At 44.5% G+C, this 21,766-nt stretch overlaps 1 protein-coding gene across 10 annotated transcripts in view; it reads left to right on the top strand.

Annotated features, from left to right (window-relative positions):
* DAPK1 (death associated protein kinase 1) overlaps window positions 1-21,766 on the top strand; it is a 206,090-nt gene that overhangs the window by 102,925 nt on the left and 81,399 nt on the right. For 7 of the 10 annotated variants that reach the window (XM_042243060.2, XM_027964242.2, XM_060409076.1 and 4 more), the window contains exon 3: window positions 5,676-5,897. In XM_042243060.2, the coding sequence (XP_042098994.1) occupies window positions 5,676-5,897 (222 nt within the window). Of the gene's footprint in view, window positions 1-5,650; window positions 5,898-21,766 lie in introns of those variants that run through there. The other 3 variants (XM_060409077.1, XM_060409078.1, XM_042243061.2) reach the window with 2 other exon arrangements.

The raw sequence follows: 21,766 nt of genomic DNA, 5'->3' as shown, positions 1-21,766 counted from the left end.
ATGAGTCAACACTTCACATGAGGTGTCCAAAGTACTGGAGCTTCAGCTTTAGCATCATTCCTTCCAGAGAAATCCCAGGTCGGTCTCCTTCAGAATGGACTGGTTGGATCTCCTTGCAGTCCAAGGGACTCTCAAGAGTCTTCTCCAGCACCACAGTTCAAAAGCATCAGTTCTTCAGCACTCAGCCTTCTTCACAGTCCAACTCTCACATCCATACATAGCCTTGACTAGATGGACCTTAGTCAGCAAAGTAATGTCTCTGCTTTTGAATATGCTATCTAGGTTGGTCATAACTTTCCTTCCAAGGAGTAAGCGTCTTTTAATTTCATGGCTGCAGTCACCATCTACAGTGATTTTGGAGCCCCCAAAAATAAAGTCAGTGTTTCCACTGTTTCCCATCTATTTCTCATGAAGTGATGGGACCGGATGCCGTGATCATTGTTTTCTGAACGTTGAGCTTTAAGCCAACTTAAAGGCACCTAATTGTATGTATATAGTTGATGCAGTAATGTTGATCCATGGCCAGCAGCACTATATCTCATGCCAAGCGTGCCTTGTCTAACACGTGTTATCTCTGTAAGGCACACCATAGCCTCCATGCTCAATGAACACTGGACAGCTCTTCAATACCATGCTTGGGGGCCATTTTAAATAGTGAAATCATGAACAAAAAGCACAAAATGCAAAATGAAACTGAAAACACGGCACTGAACAGACTATGAAAAGGACACTGATTACATTGTGAGCGCTGAAACAGGAGGCAGAGTGTGCCCTTAACCGAGCTCAGCTGGGAACATGCATGTCTGACCATGTCTGGTCATTTGTGGTCAGATCCACAAATGACCACAATAATACTATGAGTATTGAGTTTTTTAGATTACAAATAAAATTATAAGGGCAGAGTACATCATGAGAAATGCTGGGCTGAAGAAGCACAAGCTGGAATCAAGATTGCCGGGAGAAATATCAATAACCTCAGATATGCAGATGACATGACCCTTATGGCAGAAAGTGAAGAGGAACTAAAAAGCCTCTTGATGAAAGTGAAAGAGGAGAGTGAAAAAGTTGGCTTAAAGCTCAACATTCGGAAAACGAAGATCATGGCATCTGGTCCCACCACTTCATGGGAAATAGATGGGGAAACAATGTCAGACTTTATTTTTGGGGGCTCCAAAATCATTGCAGATGGTGATTGCAGCCATGAAATTAAAAGATGCTTACTCCTTGGAAGGAAAGTTATGACCAACCTAGATAGCATATTCAAAAGCAGAGACATTACTTTGCCAGCAAAAGTCCATCTAGTCAAGGCTATGGTTTTTCCAGTGGTGATATATGGATGTGAAAGTTGGACCGTGAAGAAAGCTGAGTGCTGAAGAATTGATGCTTTTGAACTGTGGTGTTGGAGAAGACTCTTGAGAGTCCTTTGGACTGCAAGGAGATTCAACCAGTCCATTCTAAAGGAGATCAGTCCTGGGTGTTCTTTGGAAGGAATGATGCTAAAGCTGAAACTCCAGTACTTTGGCCACCTCATGCGAAGAGTTGACTCATTGGAAAAGACTTTGATGCTGGGAGGGATTTTGGGCAGGAGGAGAAGGGGACGACAAAGGATGAGATGGCTGGATGGCATCACCGACTCGATGGACATGAGTTTGGGTAAACTCCGGAAGATGGTGATGGACAGGGAGGCCTGGCGTGCTGCGATTCATGGGGTCGTAAAGAGTCGGACACAACTGAGCGACTGAACTGAACTGAAGTGAATTTGCAAATAAAGATCCTGGAGGAAATAAGGATGGCCTGTACTCTGTCTTGTCAAGTTTAAATGCTTCTGTTTTCTAGTAAGGAAGCTACCTTCCCCATCCACCGCCTTTGTGGGTATCAGTCACTGAGGGGCCTCGTGTGTTTGTCACAGGACGGGGGTTGGCAGGAGCGGCAGCCAGTCTTCTAGGTGGCAGCAGTGGTGGCCTGGCTTCTCTGGGTGCGTTTTCTCTCCTCCTGCCCCAGAAGCTGGATCACAAGGGAAGGTTGGGAGCAGCATTTAACCAATAGTCCAACGGGAATGAGGTCTCTCAAAGGAAATCACTGTGTTTGAGATAAGTTTCTTCTCCAAGGAGTCTGTCCTCAGCCTGCTAAGGGGCCACAGAGGGGTATGAGGTGCCCTGTGGACTCGGGGATGTAGCATTCATTGGAGCAAAGGGATGGGGAGGCAGATTGTTGAAGAATGGGTGATAAATAAGGAAAAGTGTCTTTAAAGAGGCGGCATTGAGATAGATCTAGAAAGTGTTTCCCCAAATTGTTCTACACTCTCCTCTGACATCCTGCAGCCAAAGTTAGCTCAGATGCTAGCATGCTGCCATGGGGGGCACTAGAATCACAACTTCTCCTGTGCAGGGGCCTCTCCCACCTTCAGACTGCTCATGAGGGGACCCTGAAGTGTGAGTGAGTGGTCAATGGTTTGGTGAGGGAATGGGTTCTAGATATTAGGCTGCAAACCTGGGTCACACGGTTGTCTTAGATGTGTGCACATACTCTTCGCCTTGAAACACAGGATGTTCAGAACCACACTTGAACTCGGCCTTAGGGTTGGGAACCTGATTCTCTCACTTCCCATAATTGAAAGCATCGAATGCCAACATAGAACATTTGGCTGTGAAAATCTTTGATTTCAGGCTTGAGTTTAAAATACTTTGTGGCTCTCCTGATGATATTTTTTTTCCCCTTTGGCTCTTTGCTTTTGTTTTTTTTTTTTAAGCAATGTGATTCAAGTCACCGAGTTTGCCTTAAGTCTGCCTGACGAGTGGCTGTAACTGCCAGATGCATTCATGGGCCCAGCTCCTAGAAGCATGTGTTACTGTGGATTGGAAGTCCTTGGCTGGGCTGAGTCCTGGGGCCCCTTGAGAATGCTTAGTGGGGAAGTGGTACTGTATTTTTGAGGAGAGGGGTTACAAACACCACTTCACTGGCTTCTGGAAAGCTAACGTTGTTTTGTATTTGGGCTGTTTTTCCTCTTTTCTCCATAAGCCCCATCTCTGCAGCCTACCCTCTACCCACTACCAGAGGGAAAGCCCAGTGTTCCACTCCCCAAGGAAATCAGAAAATGATTGTAATAAAGTCATAACATTTCCCATGACTCTTTAAGGTTGTAAGCTTACAGGCAGTAGGTGCTAGTGTTCTGATGTGATTTATTCTTCAGCATCTATGCTATCCTGCTGACCGGGGAAAGAAAGTATTAATAACCTGTCATGCAAAAAAATTGGTACTGCTGTAAAAATAATTCTTCACTATGTGTTTTTATCTTCATGGCCTCCCACTGCCAAAGTAAATGAGTAACATTTTAATGTATCCATTCTTTAACATCAAAATATTAGCCTTAATTTGATTTTTCTGTCTCCCTTTTTTCGTCATGTGAGGAGAATAAATCTAGCAAAAAATAACAGTGATAATTCTCCACATAGCAGTTCCCCAGCAGGTGCCCAGAAATGTGCCCATCCTGTGATGGCTGGATTGGCCCTTGGCACTCGGGTACTAGGGAGGCAGTGAGGATGCCAGCAGTGATGTAGGAAGCCCCTTTCCATTGTGTTTCACTTACCTTAAGGGTATACTGCTTGCTTCTCCCCTGCTTACACGGTCACTTTACTATTTTGTGTCAAGCTCTGTTATTGTATCCTTTTATTGCAAAGCATAGGACAGGACTTAGCAACAGCATTTGGATAGGCGGCTCTGCTGTCAAATTTAGGATGCTTCCCTCTGCAAGAAATAAAAAAACCCAAACCAAACTGGCTTTAGCAGTAAAGGGAATTTTATTGGCTTGTGTTGCTGGAAAGTCTAAAGGCAGATGACTTCAGGCCAGGGTTGATCCAGCCACTCCACAGGGTTACCGCAGACCTGTTTTCTTTCCTTTGACCGGTTGTGCCTCTGCTTTAGATCAGGAGTGGTCCCAAGATGACTGGCAGCAGCTTTGGAGGGGAGGAGGGTCAAAGTGTCTTAACAAAAATCTTTGTCTTCACATTCTCCAAAAAAAGAATATAGTGCACAAATTGGATTAGTTTAGGTCACATGAACCATATCTATGGTTGGGGGTGGACCTTGGCTTCCCAGAACCAAAAACCCTTCCTGTGGACCCTGAATCTGAAATGGGGGAGAAGGAGGAGAACAGAGAAATGGAGGTGTTATTACCCATTTAATAAAATGTGATTCAAGAAAGGAAATTATATTCTTTGCAGCATTGTTCATAAAGAAAGAGGCTTAAATTAATGGAGCCAAATTATAATAGATATTGTGGGAAAAGAAGAGGAGCGAGGTGATACTGAAGAAGCAGCCAACAAATGTCTAGTGCATATCACTTATCAGTCCCTGAAATATGAACAAAATATATAGAGGCAGACTCGGACATTGCAGGTTCCTTTCCAGACCACATCAATGAAGCAAAGATTGCAATAAAGTGAGTCAAAAATAATTACATAAAAAAGTTGCACACTGTACTGTAGTCTCTTAGGTGTGCAATAGTGTTAAACCTTAAAGAACAAGAAAACAATATAGATACCTTAATTAGAAAATATTGTATTGCAAAAAATTGCTCACCATCATCTGAGCCTTCAGCAAGTTGTAATCTTTTCTCAGGGGTAACATCAAAGATCACTGATCTCAAACTACTATAACAAATATAATAATCTTGAAAAAGTTTGAAATACTGCAAACAGAGACATGTGAGCAAATGCTGTTGGAAAAATGGAGCAAATAGGTTTGCTCAATACTAGATTGCTACAGACCTTCAAATTGTAAAAACTGTCTGTGAAGCACATAAAGTGAAGCCCAATAAAATGAGGTATTGCTTGTGTTTTTGTTGTTGTTGATGTGTTTCAATTAACAAGTATTTGAGTTTCCCTAGCACCTCAGACAGTAAAGAATCAGCCTGCAATGCAGGCTGGGTCAATCCCTGGGTCGGGAAGATCCCCTAGAGAAGAAAATGGCAACCCACTCCAGTATTCTTGCCTGGAGGATCCCACTGACAGAAGAGCCTGGCGGGTTATAGTCCATAGGGTCGCACAGAGTCGGATGTGACTGAAGTGACTTAGTATGTGCTAGAAATACATCACTGAAGGCAGGACCCTGTATATTTCCGCCATTTCCTTGATCCCAACCTCTTGCTTTCCTAGAAAATAGAACAAGAACAAGGAAATGAGGCCCAATGGGAGGGAGCTCCTTCCTGTGGCCCCTGAATCTGAAATGGGGGAGGAGAACAGAGAAATGGAGGTGTTATTACCCATTCAATAAAATGTGATTCAAGGAAGGAAATTATATTCTTTGCAGCATTGTTCATAAAGAAAGAGGCTTAAATTAATGGAGCCAAATTATAAGAAGAAATTTATCTATTGAATTTATTAATTTCCCACAATTTGGACTTCCTTATTTACAATCCTATTGTTCCCCCCATCCCACCCCTTGGGACTACATTCTTGCCCAAACCTGGGTTTTAGTGAACAATAAAGAACATATATCCCCTGGAGAAGGGCATGTCAAGCCACTCCAGTATTCTTGCCTGTAGAACCCCATGGACAGAGGAGACTGGTGGGCTACAGTCCATGGGGTTGCAGAGAGTGGGACACGACTGAGGGACTAAGCGCAGCACACGAAGAAGATATAAATGACCCAGGACCTCTTCTCCCTTCTCTCTGCAGTGGGCAGTTTGCCGTCGTGAAGAAATGCCGTGAGAAAAGCACCGGTCTACAGTATGCCGCCAAATTCATCAAGAAAAGGAGGACCAAATCCAGCCGGCGGGGCGTGAGCCGCGAGGACATCGAGCGGGAAGTCAGCATCCTAAAGGAGATCCAGCACCCCAACGTCATCACCCTGCACGAGGTTTACGAGAACAAGACGGACGTCATCCTGATCCTGGAACTGTGAGTGCTGTGCGGGGGCGGGGGAGGGGCACTGCTGGCTCCCAGTGGCCGGACGGCACAGCCACCAGCCTGGACCCTCCTGGGGACGACTGGGCCTTGCTGAGTTGGAGAACTGGGGTGTGCGGTCTGCCCTGAGGCCCAACTGCAGTTGTCTGGAGGAGGTCTGCAGTAGCTTCCACCCACGTGGTCACACTTGGTTTGCCCGTGGGTCCTCGGTCTTGAGTTCTTCCTTGTTTGTCATGAGATATCTGTGTTGTAAGTTTCATGATAAGCTTTAGGCATATGCTCTTCTCCTCTCACACTGTTCCTCTGCCTTCCCTCTGTTTTCCTACTTCTCTTTTTCTCTTCTTTTTTTTTTTTATACTTTTAATTTATTTTTTTGGCTGTGCCACACAGCATGCAGGATCTTAGTTCCCTGACCAGGAACCTATGCCCCTCTGCAGTGGAAGCATGGAGTCTTCACCACTGGACAGCCAGGGAATTCTGTCTCTTCTCTTTCTTTCTCTCTTCTCTTTCCCTCTGTCTTATTATACACACCTCATTTTTAACTGTTGAAACTGTCAACACTCATTATATGAAAGAGTGAGATTGAAGCAGAATCACTCAGGGGTGATTGCAGGACTTGTTTTTTAAAGCGTTCTGCTGATTTTCTCAGGCACACCCTGTCCATCGGATGTTATTGTGGGAAACTGACTGTAGTGCGTTGTTCTATGATGTGTCCCAGTCCCTGGCCCCCTGCCTGAGGGCCCCGCTCCCTGTGGTGAATCCAGCAACCAACATGGGCTGGTGGGAGAGGAGAGGAAGTCATCCAAGAACATGCAGCTGGGAGTGTCTCTGGACGGTTTGGGTGGAGGACAGACATCATCACCCTGGGGGCTGAGGGAGGGATGGATGGAGCAATCCTGGGTGGTTCTTAGTGATGACAGGCCCCACCCATTTCCTGGAGCCTCTGAAATTCAGATGTACCCTTTTGCCAGCCCAGCAGCTCCCTCTTATTTGCAGATCTCTCAGGGCTAAGAGGTGATTTTTGAGCCCAGAGAAGATGGAAGTGAGGGGAGGTATACAGAGGGCTTGGCACCTCACTGTGAGGACCTGTGCTTTGCAGTCACAAGGGCCTGGGATACCCACTTGCTTCTTGTCTCATCACTGGGCTCTGAGCACATTCCTTTATGCATCTGAACAGGAACCTTAACTATAAATTGGGATCAATTAATACCTCAGAAGGGTTTTGAGGAGATATGTGAGATGAGAATATAAACATAGCTAGCAAAGTGTCTGGCTTATTTGTTGCTCAGTCGTGTCCAACTCTTTGCAACCCCATGGACTGCAGCACGCCAGGCCTCCCTGTCTTTTACCACCTCTCAGAGTTTGCTCAAACTCATGTCCATTGAGTCGGTGATGCCATCCAACCATTTTTGTGCTGTATCTCACCCTTCTCCGGCCCTCAATCTTGCCCAGCATCAGGGTTTTTCCAGTGAGTCAGCTCTTAGCATCAGGTGGCCAAAGTATTGGAGCTTCAGCTTCAGCATCAGTCCTTCCAATGAATATTCAGGGTTGATTTCCTTTAGGATTGACTGGTTTGATCTCCTTGCTGTCTCAAGAGTCTTCTCCATGGATGTGTTTAATACATGTTTCTGGGAAGTTCTCAGCCTCTGCACTAGTGACATATTGGGCTGCATAATCATTCAGGGGACTGTCCTATGTATTGTAGGATGTTTGGCAACATCTCTGGCTTCTACCCACCAGAGAACATCCTCTCCCCTAGCTGTCACGATTAAAAATGCCTCCAGATGTTACCACATGTCCCTTGGGTACAGATTCTTCCCTCCTCCCCCATTGAGAACCACAGCCTTAAAGGAAGAGCAGGACTCTAAGAGCACAGAGGATTAGAGGGCTGCTCAGGGTTCGCAGAAAAAAGAGAGGAATCAGAGTGTAATCTTTGCTGTGACTTTGTATGGTGATTTGAAAACTAGACAGACCCAAGATCAAAATCCAGAGCAAATCCTTTCCCATCTATGTCCTGTGCTTCATCACTCAGTTGTATACAGCTCTTTGCAGCCCCATGGACTGCAGCTCCTCCTTCTATAGGGATTCTCCAGGCAAGAATACTGGAGTGGGTTGTCATGCCCTCCTCCAGGGAGTCTTCCCAACCCAGGGATCGAACCCAGGTCTCCTGTGTTGTAGACAGATTCTTTACCATCTGAGCCACCAGGTAAGCTCAAGAACACTGGAGTGGGTAGCCTATCCCTTCTCCAGGAGAACTTCCCAACCCAGGAACTGAACCAGGTTCTCCTGCATTGCAGGCAGATTCTTTACCAGCTGAGCAACCCAGGAAGCCCTTACCATATATCTCTAAACCTAAATTTTCTCCCTTACGGCTGTTGTCAGAGACCATGAATGCAAAGTTCCTGGGAAAGAAATTATATAGATCACAACTGTTTTGCCGTTTCAGAGAATTACCAGGTCATGCCTGGTAACTCAGCCTGCCCAGGTGGCTCAATGGTAAAGACTGTGCCTGCTAATGGAGGAGCCACAGAAGACATGGGTTTAATCCTTGGGTCAAGAAGATCGCTTGGAGAAGGAAATGGCAACCCACTCCAGTATTCTTGCCTGGGAGATCCCATGGACAGAGGAGCCTAGCAGGCTATAGTCCATGGGGTGGCAAAAGAGTCAGACATGACGGAGTGACTGGGCATGCCTGCACGCCTAGTAACTCAAGAATGTCATTTGCTCCCTTTGTATATCAGAATGTACAAATGATGGTGAGGCATTACTGCTACCTGTGTGTGTATATTCTCAGTTCAACTTCTGTTGACTGACTCCCAGTTCATAGAAATTTTCCATTAGATGCATTTATCCTCTGCATAAAGTAGATGACGTGCAATTTCTTTAGCCACTTGTTTTAAAATTATTATACAGTAAATTTGGTGTTGGAGGAGAGTTGTATAATTCTATGAAAGATAACACGTGTGTAGATTTGTATAACCACTTCTCAAAGCAAGATTCAGAATAGTCCATTTGCCCCCATAACGCCCTTGTACTCACCTCTTAGAGTCACACCCACCTTCCACTCCATACTCTCTGGTGGTCGCTGAGCCATTCTCTATCACTATAGTTTTGTGTTTTCAAAAATTATTTAAGTAGACCTATATTCAATCTTTTGAGACCAATTTCTTTCACTCAACATAATGCTTTTGAGATTCAGGCATGAGTCAGTTTTTCATTTTTAATCCTGAGTAGTATTCCATTGTATGCAGTTTTTCAATCTGTTCACCCATTAAAGGACCTTTGGGTTGTTTCTAGTATTTGGTGATCGTGAATAAAGCTACTGTAAATATTCACATACAGATGTGTGTGTGGATGTAAGTTTTCATTTATTTGGGGTAAATACAATGGAGTGGGATTTCTGGGTCATGTAATGGGTATATTTAACTCTATAAGAAATTGCCAAACTTTTTTCTAAAGTGGCTGCACCAGTTTACAGCCTTTCCAGCAAAGGGTTGGAGTTCTAGTTGTTCCATCAGCCCTTTTTATTGTCAATATCTATTTCTAATTGTAGCCATTCAGTCAGGTGCATAGTGGCACACAGCTCTACATAGTTTATTGTGCAGTGATCTTGAATATTGCATAGGAGCCTGGAATGTTAGGTCCATGAATCAAGGCAAATTGGAAGTGGTCAGACAGGAGATGGCAAGGGTGAACGTCAACATTTTAGGAAGCAAACTAAAATAGACTGGAATGGGTGAATTTAACTCAGATTACCATTATAACTACCACTGTGGGCAAGAATCCCTTAGAAGAAATGAAGTAGCCGTCATAGTCAACAAAAGAGCATGAAATGCAGTACTTGGATGCAGTCTCAAAAATGACCTAGTCATCTCTGCTCATTTCCAAGGCAAACCATTCAGTATCACAGTAATCCAAGTCTATGTCCTGACCAGTAATGCTGAAGAAGCTGAAGCTGAACGGTTCTATGAAGACCTATAAGACCTTCTAGAATTAACACCCAAAAAAGATGTCCTTTTCGTTATAGGGGACTGGAATGCAAAAGTAGGAAGTCAAGAAACACCTGGAGGAACAGGCAAGTTTGGGCTTGGAGTACAGAATGAAGCAGGGCAAAGGCTAATAGAGTTTTGCCATGAGAACACACTGGTCAGAGCAAGCACGTTTTCAAAAACACAAGAGAAGACTCTACACATGGACATCACCAGATGGTCAACACTGAAAACAGATTGATATATTCTTTGCAGCCAAAGGTGGAGAAACTCTATAGTCAGCAAAAACAAGACCGAACCTGACTGGCTCAGATCATGAACTCCTTATTGCCAAATTCAGACTTAAATTGAAGTAAGTAGGGAAAACTGCTAGACCATTCAGGTATGACCTAAATCAAATCCCTTATGATTATACAGTGGAAGTGAGAAATAGATTTAAAGGACTAGATCTGATAGACAGATTGCCTGATGGACTATGGACAGGGATCAAGACCATCCGCAAGAAAAAGAAAGGCAAAAAAGCAAAATGGCTGTCTGGGGAGGCCTTACAAATAGCTGTGAAAAGAAGAGAAGCAAAAAGGAAAGATATACCCATTTGAATGCAGAGTTCCAAAGAATAGCAAGGAAAGATAAGAAAGCCTTCCTCAGTGATCAGTGCAAAGAAATAGAGGAAAACAGTAGAATGGGAAAGACTAAGAGATCTCTTCAAGAAAATTAGAGATACCAAGGGAACATTTCATGCAAAGATGGGCACAATAAAGGACAGAAGTGGTATGGACCTAACCGAAGCAGAAGAGATTAAGAAGAGGTGTCAAGAATACTCAGAAGAACTATACAGAAGAGATAGTCACCACCCAGATAATCATGATGGTATGATCACTCACCTAGAGCCAGACATCCTGGAATGTGAAGTCAAGTGGACCTTAGGAAGCATCACTACGAACAAAGCTAGTGGAGGTGATGGAATTCCTACTGAGCTATTTCAAATCCTGAAAGATGATGCTGTGAAAGTGCTGCGCTCAACATGCCAGCAAATTTGAAAGAAGCAGCAGTGGCCATAGGACTGGAAAAGGTCAGTTTTCATTCCAATCCCAAAGAAAGGCAATGCCAAAGAATACTCAAACTACTGCACAATTGCACTCATCTCACACGCTATTAAAGTAATGCTCAAAATTCTCCAAGTCAGGCTTCAACAATACATGAACCATGAACTTCCTGATGTTCAAGCTGGTTTTAGAAAAGGCAGAGGAATCAAAGATCAAATTGCCAACCTCTGCTGGATCATCGAAAAAGCAAGGGAGTTCTAAAAAAAACATTTTTTTCTGCTTTATTGACTATGCCAAATCCTTTGACTGTGTGGATCACAACAAACTGTGGAAAATCCTGAAAGAGATGGAATACCAGACCACCTGACCTGCCTCCTGAGAAATCTGTATGCCGGTCAGGAAGTAACAGTTAGAACTGGACATGGAACAACAGACTGGTTCCAAATAGGGAAAGGAGTATGTCAAGGCTGTATATTGTCACCCTGCTTATTTAACTTCTATGCAGAGTACATCATGAGAAATGCTGGGCTGGAAGAAGCACAAGCTGGGATCAAGATTTCTGGGAGAAATATCAGTAACCTCTGATATGCAGATGACACCATCCTTGTGGCAGAAAGTGAACAGGAACTAAAAGCCTCTTGATGAGAGTGAAAGAGGAGAGTGAAAATGTTGGCTTAAAGCTCAACATTCAGAAAACTAAGATCATGGCATCTGGTCCCATCACTTCACGGCAAATAGATGGGAAAACAGTGGAAACAGTGGCAGACTTTGTTTTGTGGGGGCTCCAAAATCACTGCAGATGGTGATTGCAGCCATGAAATTAAAAGACACTTGCTTCTTGGAAGAAAAGTTGTGACCAACCTCAATAGCATATTAAAAAGCAGAGACATTACTTTGCCAACAAAGGTCCATCTAGTCAAAGCTATGGTTTTTCCAGTAGTTATGTATGGATGTGAGAGTTGGAGTGTAAAGAAAGTTGAGTACCAAAGAACTGATGCTTTTGAACTGTGGTGTTGGAGAAGACTCTTGAGAGTCCCTTGAACAGCGAAGAGATCCAACCTGTCCATGCTAAAGGAAATCAGTCCTGAATATTCACTGGAAGGACTGATGCTGAAACTGAAACTCCAATTCTTTGGCCACCTGATGCAAAGACCTGACTCCTTTGAAAAGACCCTGATGCTGGGAAAGATTAATGGCAGGAGGAAAAGTGGATGATAGAGGATGAGATGGTTGGATGGCATCACCAACTCAATGGACATGAGTCTGAAAAAACTCCAGGAATTGGTGATGTACAGGGAAGCCTGGCGTGCTTCATTCCATGCGGTCACAAAGAGTTGAACACGACTGAGCGACTGAACTGAACAGAACTGATCTTATAAAAGTTGAGTGAGCTTACAAAGAGCAGCTATTAGGTGGAAGGGGCCTGATGAGCCTCAGGAGATGGGCTCCTCTCCACAGAGTCAGACACATGTTTGTCTTCCTTGGATATTTGCTCCTCACAGATTCGAAAATCTCTGTGAGGTGGTTATCTTTGCTTTTTCACCCATTGGGCATGTGGGGAGCCGTGATGATTACATTTATGTGTCAACTGACTGGGCCACAGGGTGTCTCAGGATTTGGTTAAACATTATTCTGGATTGTGTCTTGAGGGTGTTTCTGGATGAGGTTAACATCTGAAGTGTAGACTGAGCAAAGCGGATTGCCCTCCCCATTGATGGTGGGCCTCATCTAATCAGGGTTTGCATGGAGCAAAAAAGGCTGACTTTACTCTGAATAAGAGGGAGCTCCTCTTACCTGACAGCCCTTTAGCAGGTACATTGCTTTTTCCCGCCTTTACACTGAAACTAACGCATTGACTCTCCTGGGTCACCAGCTACTTCCAGCCAACTCACCTTGCAGGTCTCGGGACTTGTCAGCCCATGATGGCATGACCCACTTCTTTAAAATACATCTGTTCCTCCCTTTACATATGTGCATCCTATTGGTTCTGTGTTTCTGGGGAACCCTGGCTAATACAGTGATACCAAAGACTAAGGAGAGAAAGTACACTCTCGTTTTCATATCCCAAATCTGTCCCATTTTGTGTATGTATTTATTTTGTCATAAAGAAATGCTTTAACTTTTAATACACTATTCAAAATATTAGGTCTTTCTGAGAGAGACGTCTTTGCCTTTGAGAAAATCAAGCTTGTTGTAAATTCTAACAGTTTTAAAGAACATTTAGTCATCAGTGACATATTCCATCTTCTCTTTCCTTTCTTATGGGTGCTGGGATGCAGTGATAGTTAAGGAGAGAATAAAACATAAGAATTTGTCAGAAAGTAGCCCTGCAGCTCATAGCGTTGTTTTGTCTGTATCCTCTGGTTCAGTAATCTTTGAGTGTATTATTTTTTTAATATATATATTTAAATATATTTTAAATATTTATAAAAATATACAAAACAAATATATTAAATAATATATTAAAATTTTAAGAAATATATATATTACATATATATTTTTTAAATATATATTTGGGATGAACTCCATGGCGAGTAGAACTTCCTTCAGGCTTCCCGATGAAGTGTGTTCCCTTGTTGAAACTTCTGTTATTGAAGCCTGTCTCCACGTGGATGTGTGAGTTCCCACCACCACTCTCTGGACTTGTCCTTACCACTGAGACAGAGACCCCAAACCCCCACTCCCCTCAGTATTTCATGAGCTACTCCCAGGGATCTTGGCAAAATGCAAAAATGGTGTCTTCTGTGTCCTTTGTACAGAAACTATTGCTATTGCTAAGTCACTTCAGTCGTGTCCGACTCTGTGCGACCCCATAGATGGCAGCCCACCAGGCTCCCCCGTCCCTGGGATTCTCCAGGCAAGAACACTGAAGTGGGTTGCCATTTCCTTCTCCAATGCATGAAAGCGAAAGGTGAAAGTGAAGTTGCTCAGTCGTGTCCGACTTAGCGACCCCATGGACTGCAGCCTACCAGGCTCTTCCATCCATGGGATTTTCCAGGCAAGAGTACTGGAGTGGGGTGCCATTGCCTTCTCCATGTACAGAAAATACTTGGTGTTAAAGGCAAATTGTTCAAATTCTACTCCAGGATTTTGCTTAGAATTTCTGTAAGTATTTTTGAAGAGTGACTTTTTCTCCACATGCTTCTCTGGAAACAAAGCTGATATGCTGTTGCAACTCAGCAGAGCATGTACATGAATGAGGCACATAGTCTCAAAAATCACAATTTCATATCCTCCACATCCCTTTGTTCCTTAATGAAAATCTCTTCTTGTCATATTATAGCTCACTCATGCATTGTCACATGGGCAAGTCATTACAAAACTTTGATCTTCAGTGTTTGTGTCATTTTATAACTTGCTCCATTACCTGGTGGAAAGTGAAGCCAAACAAAGTCAGTACTAATCAGAGACACTGGCTTCTAGAATTCTGTTCTACACTTGCTGCTCAGAAACAGCTAAGTATTTCAGGCTGTGGATAATTTAGTTTTCCTCTGCCCAGACGTGTGTGCATGCAGGCTAAGTTGCTTCATTTGTGTCCGACTCCTTGTGACCCTGTAGCCCACCAGGCTCCTCTGTCCATGAGATTCTCCAGGCAGGAATACTGGAGTGGATTGCCATGCCCTCCTGCAGGGGATCTTCCTGACCCAGGGATTGAATCGGCATCTCTATGTCACCTGCATTGGCAGGCGGGTTCTTTACCACTAGTGCCACCTGGGAAGCCCCTGCCCAGACATGAGTGAAATCCAAATGCCCTTAGGGGCCGGACAGGTGACGTAAATGAGTGAGATTGGTCTGCACGGAGTCTCAGTATTGGTAATGTATGAGGAAATGATAAGGACTGTGGCTGGTTGAAACCCTCAGCCACTCAACAGTGGATTGTTGCCATGTGGGTTATTGGATCCAGTGTTGCCAGATCTTGCAGTTTTTTCCAATAAAAGTCTGGTATCTAGGCTTTTAATTTTGGCAGTTAATTCATAATACTTACAAGCAGACAGAATAAAACCTTCCTGGAAGGTCACATGTGGCCTTCATAGAACTTCAGATTCTTACCTCTTTTGTGTATAGCAATATGTGATTAATACAGTCAGAGATAGCCCCAGAAGGCTAGCAACTCTGTTGGAAGGGCAAGTTACACACTTAGCATTACAAAATGATTTTTTTTAATGTACGCTATGGTTTATCAGTGGTTCTCAAACTCTAGCGTGCCTCAGAATCTCCTGAAGCCTTGTTAAAATATATGTTATTTGGCTGCGCTTCCAAGATTTGAGTCAGTATGTCTGCGATAATGTCCAGGAATTTACATTACAAACAAATTCCCGGGTGATGCCGACGCTGCTGGTCTTAGAGTTCATCTTTTGAAAAACTCTTGTTTTTATATATTATTGTGTGGGTGCTTGGTCACCCCGTCATGTCTGACCTTTTCCCACCAGACTTCTCTGTCCATAGGATTTCCCAGGCAAGGAGCAGGGTGCCACTTCCTCCTCCAGGGGATCTTCCCAATCCAGGGATTGGACCCACCTCTCTTGCATCTCCTGCGTTGGCAGGTGGTTTCTTCACCACTGCCCCACCTGGGAATCCCTAGGGGTCATCTTTGGAGAAGCTGTTGTAGGTTGAGTTGTGTCCCCTGCCCCCAAATGATATGTTGAAATCCTCATCCCTTTTACCACAAAATGTCCCCTTACTGGGGACTAGGGTCCTTGCAGGTGTCATTAGTTAGGATGAGGTCATCCTGGAGTCGAGCAGGCTCCTTATCCCATATGACTGGCATCCTTATAAGAGGAAGACCATGTGGGTGGGGATGGAGGGTTGCAGTGATGGGGCAGTAGCATCCACACACTACTAGGGGAGAGGCCTGGAACAGAGTCCCCTCCGAAACCCTCAGAAGGAACCAAGACCACAACCCACACCTTGCTTTCTGACATCTGGCCTCCAGAATTGTGAGACCATCAGTTTGTGTTTTTTAAGCCACCCACTGTATGGCGCTTTGTTACAGCAGCCCTAGAAAACTAACACAGAAGCACTAGTTGAACAGAAAACTACTAGGCTCCTAGTTGGACTCGGAGCCTGCTCACATGTTAATCTAAAATTATGTAAGCCAGTTAATAACAAAATAAAATACCTAATTGCGGTAGTTCCATTGGGCAACCGGAAAACAATGGGATGTATGAATCTTCCTCCCGACTGGAGGCCTCAGCAGAGGAGGACTGCAGTGTGTTGAGTGATTCTAGGTCTGCCTACAGCAGGAGTGGACCTCACCCATCACGGCCTGCTTCAGGAGGGACACCTGAACGTTGGGTGACCTGTCTGATAGGTTACCCCGTTAAGATTTTTAAAGTAAAAATGTTGGAATTGCCATGTCATATTGTCACAGTGGACTGTTCCAAAGAAATCAAGCCAGTTTGGGCTCTCCAACCTTAAATTTTCTCCTTTATTTGTTCTGATTGGAATTTAAAGCTGGTCTTTAAATTGGAGAGGGGCTTCCCTGATATCTCAGTTGGTAAAGACTCTCTCTGTAATGCAGGAGACCCCAGTTCAATTCCTGGGTCAGGAAGATCCTCTGAAGAAGAGATAGGCTACTTCCAGTATTCTTGGGCTTCCCTTGTGGCTCAGCTGGTAAAGAATCCATCTGCAATGCCAGAGACCTGGATTCGATCCCTGGGTTGGGAAGACCGCTTGGAGAAGGGAAAGGCTACCCACTCCAGTATTCTGGTGTGGAGAATTCCATGGACTGTATAATCCATGGGGTCACAAAGAGTTGGACACAACTGAGCGACTTTCACTGCACTTTATATCGGAGTAAGCTTTTTCTCTCTCTTTCTCTCTGATTTTCTCTTTTTCACAGGAAATTCCATTTAGTTAGTGGTTTTAGCCAAGTATGGGACATGAAATTAATGCACTCTTTTTTTGCATTTAATAAAGTAAATTTTATTAGTTTTTCAGTCTGGTAGAAAACACATAACGTAAAATTGACCATCTTAATTAACCACTTTTAAGTATACACTTCAATAGTGTTATGTATTCACCTGTGCAACAAATCTGCAGAACTTTTTCATCTCGCAGAATAGAAACTCTATACCTATGGAACAACAACCCTCTTTTCTTAGCTCTTTTTTTCCCCCTACTTTGTATAAGTTAATAATTTCTGGAATTCAGTTTGTTCATTGCAAACAACTGCTGAGTTGTAGTCAAACATTTGTGCAATATTAGATCACTGTATGTGGGATCATTGTTAAGCTGGCTCAATCTCTTGTAGCCAGACTGAGATACACACCAATAAGAATATAAATATGATTTTTCCATGTGTATCAGCACAGTGGATGCATGTGGATTGGGTTCATGCTGCCCTGTCAGCAAATCCAGAATTGCAGGAGCCTTTCAGGAAGCAAATGCAGTGATTAAAGTGATGGTTTCAAGCTGCCGCCTAAGTGGCAAAGTTGTACTAAGTTGAAAGCATTTGTAGGGACATAAGTGATGATGGTAAACGGGGTGTGTCTGATGCCCGGGGCCTTCCAGCCCCCCATCCCTACTCTCTGCTGCTCTCCTGGTTCTCCCAAGACTCAAAAGCACACTCAAACTTAAATGCTTTCCTTTCTCTCTCTCTTTCTCTTTTTTTTTCTCCTGCAACTACATTTGTTCTTTCTTCTCTGAGCTCCAGCCAGCTCTTTTGACTTTTTGAACTCTTGTTTTTTTATTCACAAAGGTAATTTCAAGAACTGTTCTGGGTTACACTTTTGGCATCTGGCTCCTCAGATATCTACTATTAGGCAAGAACAGAGAACTGAAATGCATTTGGCAACAGTCGCAACCTTTCACAACAGAATTAAATGGTATAGAATAGGTTATTTTCCACTCAGGCATTCTCTTGAGAAATAAAACCCCGTATGTATGATTTCCCCCATGCTCTTACTTCTTACCAGTTCAGTTGAAAGTGTTTCCTTAGTGTTTATTAAATGGGCATTTTTACTCACTTAAATGGATTAATTGATTTCCAGATGGCCTTAAAAGAAGTGGGACAATGAAAGTCATAAAAGTGGACCACATATAGTATCTGTGAATTCATAGGTGTGTAGTTTTTATCGTATATTCATAATTTTAGTATCTGGCTAAATATACTGTGTGCTGTATACCTAAATTATAGGTAGTGAGTATTTGAAGTTTTTGCTTGTCTCCAAGAAAGGTGTATACTTTTAGTTAAAGTTTGGTAAACTGGGGTAACACTGCTGCCTGCCAGCCTCAGAGGCTTCTAGAGCTCTGGGGATGGGCTATTCTTAATCCCTCCTAAGGGACCACAGATTCTACTTTATGATGATATAGGGTACTGCATGGAGAAGGCAATGGCACCCCACTCTAGTACTCTTGCCTGGAAAATCCCATGGATGGAGGAGCCTGGTGGGCTGCAGTCCATGGGGTCGCTAAGAGTCAGACACGATTGAGCAACTTCACTTTCACGCATTGGAGAAGGAAATGGCAACCCACTCCAGTGTTCTGCCATCTCTGGGGTCGCACAGAGTAGGACACGACTGAAGGGACTTAGCAGCAGCAGCAGCAGAGTGCTGCAAATCCCTGGGAATCATTCACACTTCATCTTGGAAGCTCACAGCCATGTCACAGATCTTATTATTCTTCCTGTGTTGGTTAACCCCTCTTCTAACCATCAACCTGAAGAGGACGTAAGAGAAGGTTACTCTGTGGAACTGTGGCTTTAACTGTCCCCCCACCCACCCCCCCACCCAGGCATTCTGGTTTCCTCTTGCTCTGTTCCCTCTCCTTGCTGCTCTTGTTTCTTCTGTCCATGGTGGGGCCATCCCGGACATAATCACAGCCTCCCTGCAATGCTCAGCTGCGTGTCTGCCCCTAGAGCCCAGGTCCCTCCCGGGTTGAGGGCTGCTAGTTTGTGGTCCAAGTTCAGCCCAGACCTTCAGCCTGCTTTCCTCCACATCAGTCATACAGCCCTGCATGTCCAGGCACGCTGAGCCCAAAATTCTGAGGCAATGGTTGGGGGTCTGCTTTGGGGACGGGAAGCTGGGGACAGGGTTGAACCCATGTTACCTACATCAGCGGGCGGATTCTTTACCACTGAGCCAGCAGGGAACCCTGTTCACTTGTTTTGAGGCACATCCAATGGACGTGGATCTTTACAGACTTCCATGAGAGACAGGATAGAGGATGAGAGAGGCTTCCTTGGAGAAGAAAGGGATGCGCACTTCACTGGAGTCTTCGTTGAGTCAATTAGCCACGGGGGGGGACCCTGCTTTATGTTTTCTCATTCAGTCCTTGGACACAAGCCCAGCAGGGTGGTGTTGTCACCAGCCTCCAGATCTGGAAAGCTATGCATGTCAGTCCACATTGAGCAGCTGGGAATTCTAATTCTCAGATAGCTTCTGGGGGAGAGAAGTGTTTCGTTTGAGTCCTGAAGTTCTGCTGAGCACCTGTAGGACTTAGCCAACAAGGCCTATCACCCATCTTTTCTAAGCTGTCATCTTTGGGGCTTGGGGGAGGGTGACTGAAATGAAAGACCACTATGGAGCAGGGAGGACATTCCAGGCCTGCCCCCAACCCTCTTCCTTTTCTAGGGCTGCAGTCAACTTGGACGTGACCCTGAGGGCAGCGTCGCTCATGTTCTAGTGGCTCCTGAGCTGCACTTTGCTGCTCTCAATTTCAAAGCAGTGACATAGCAGCTTTTGAAAGCCAGTCTGGACTTTGAAGACCTTTCGGTTTCTCTCTTTGGTGCTGTTTCTCCAGCAGTCATGTTATTCCTGCCTCTCATCTCTTAGCATTTCCATGGTGCTGGGAGAGAGCAGAAAACGCTCTCATGTTCCCATGGGAATGATGGAGTTCAGGAGGCTGTGTGAGGGCTCTCGTGTGCACATTTGCCCCCCTCAATGTCTCTTTGAGTGCAAGACCATGTCCTGCTTTGGCTTCCACAGCCCCTAAGACTATTCTTGACCTAATAAATGTGTGCAGATAGGGCCAGAAGAACGCTATGTGGTGGAAGAGTCACATGTGGCTCAAGAGCCAGTTGACCGTATTTTTCTTTGTGAGATACTGATCGGCTTGCTTAGGCTTCAGGAAACGTACTCTTGACTAAGGCTCTTAGAGGGTAAGGAATAACACCTTTAACATTAGGATCTGAGTCAGTCTGAATCCTACCAGGAAGCAGATAGCACACACAAACAGGGCAATTTGAAGAACATTTAATAGCGACTGTTAGTAAAAGTGTGTCCAAGGGAAAATAAGTGATAAGGAAACATCCTAGGACTAATGGTAGCATGCCGCTCTCACCACCCTTAGGTCGGGGAGTGAGGAGGGGGGTAGGAGAGAGAGTGGTTTGGGGAACCTGGAAAGGATAGCTTCCTGGAGAGAAAGCCCACCTGACCTGAGCTGAGCACTCAGCAGAGGGACTCAGCCCTCCCTTGGCACTCTGGCAGGGGAAGCAGAGTTGCCTCACTCTCCCTCTCTCCTGGTGCTGCTTGTTGCCAAACCAGACTAGAAGCCAATTGACAAGGGAACCTTTTCATTCTGTCTCAGTGAGCAGCCTCCTTGTACCCAAACGTGGATGGAAAATATAACACAAGTCTGGAGAGGTAATCTTGCTCTGGGTTTAGAAGGATTTTTTTCTTGGTTCTCTGATCTTTTGACACTAAATAGTTACAGTTCAAACTTCCTGGCACCACCACCCCTCCATGAAATTTGTTCAGGCCTGAAAAATATACCAGTTTGTCCCTGGATGGTTAGGATCCACTTGATCTCATGCCCATCTTTCTCAAAGGCTGTGTGCCCATAACAAATTCTTAAAAATGAAGTGCTTTATTTGAAATATAAATCCCTTTTGTTTTCCCTGTTTTTTACTTTGTTGAAAACTCTATTGGAGTGAGGAGGTGGAGACATGGAAGGCAAGTCTCAAAGTCCTGGCTCTTTGACAGGCAGTAGTTCTCTGTTGCCAGGGCAACCTGCCCAGCAGGAGAGCTGTATTCACCTTACCTCTTTTACCCCTTGAGTGCCACGTCTTTCTCTGAAGGGACAGGAGTTGTCTTGATGCGCCTCGACACACAGGTATCTAACAGATGCACTGGGAAGGATTGCCATGGAGATGGGAAGCACTCTTTATCTGTCCCTTTCTTTTTCCATGACTTGCATTCCCTTTTCAGATCTCTTTAGTCTACTTTCCATTTCTCTACTTGTCACTGAAAGGACTCTGCAGAAGCTTCCTAATTCACAAAATCCCTTCATATGTAAACAGCGCATGCTCCTCAACCATCAGCTACCAATACATTGATGTCCCTACAGCTTTATCTCTCAGTCTCTCTGCAGCTCCACGATTGCTTCTCCTGTTGCCTACCCAACATCTCCATCCACAGCAATCTTTCCAGGTACCCCAAGCCTAACATGTCCTCTCTGAACTCGTAATCTCGCCTTCCCCTATCTACTTCTGCCCCCCAATCTACTTCTGCCCTCTCCTTCTCTAGCACAGTTCATGGTATCGCCATCTTCCTGGTTGTCCAGCCTGGAGAGCTTAGCACCACCCTTGCTACTTCCTTCTCCCCTCACTCCCCACTGCGCTACTCAGTCAATCTGTCATTAAGTCCTGTGGATTCTGGTTCTGAAAGAGCTCTGAGTCCCTCTCTTTTTCCCCGGACCCAGGGCCTCATTAACTCTCCCATGAGTTATTAGAACAGCCTCTAGTTTCCCTCCCATCCAACTCACCCCCAAATTTATTATAAAACATCTACATCTCTTACTTAAAAATCTTTGATTAATAAGCATATGAAAAGATGCTCAACATCATTCAACATTAGGTATCTCTAGAAATCAAAACCACAGTGAGACC

The sequence above is a fragment of the Ovis aries genome, chromosome 2, assembly GCF_016772045.2.
Source record: "Ovis aries strain OAR_USU_Benz2616 breed Rambouillet chromosome 2, ARS-UI_Ramb_v3.0, whole genome shotgun sequence".
Lineage (NCBI taxonomy): Eukaryota > Metazoa > Chordata > Mammalia > Artiodactyla > Bovidae > Ovis > Ovis aries.
This window is presented reverse-complemented; position numbering and strand designations above follow the sequence as displayed.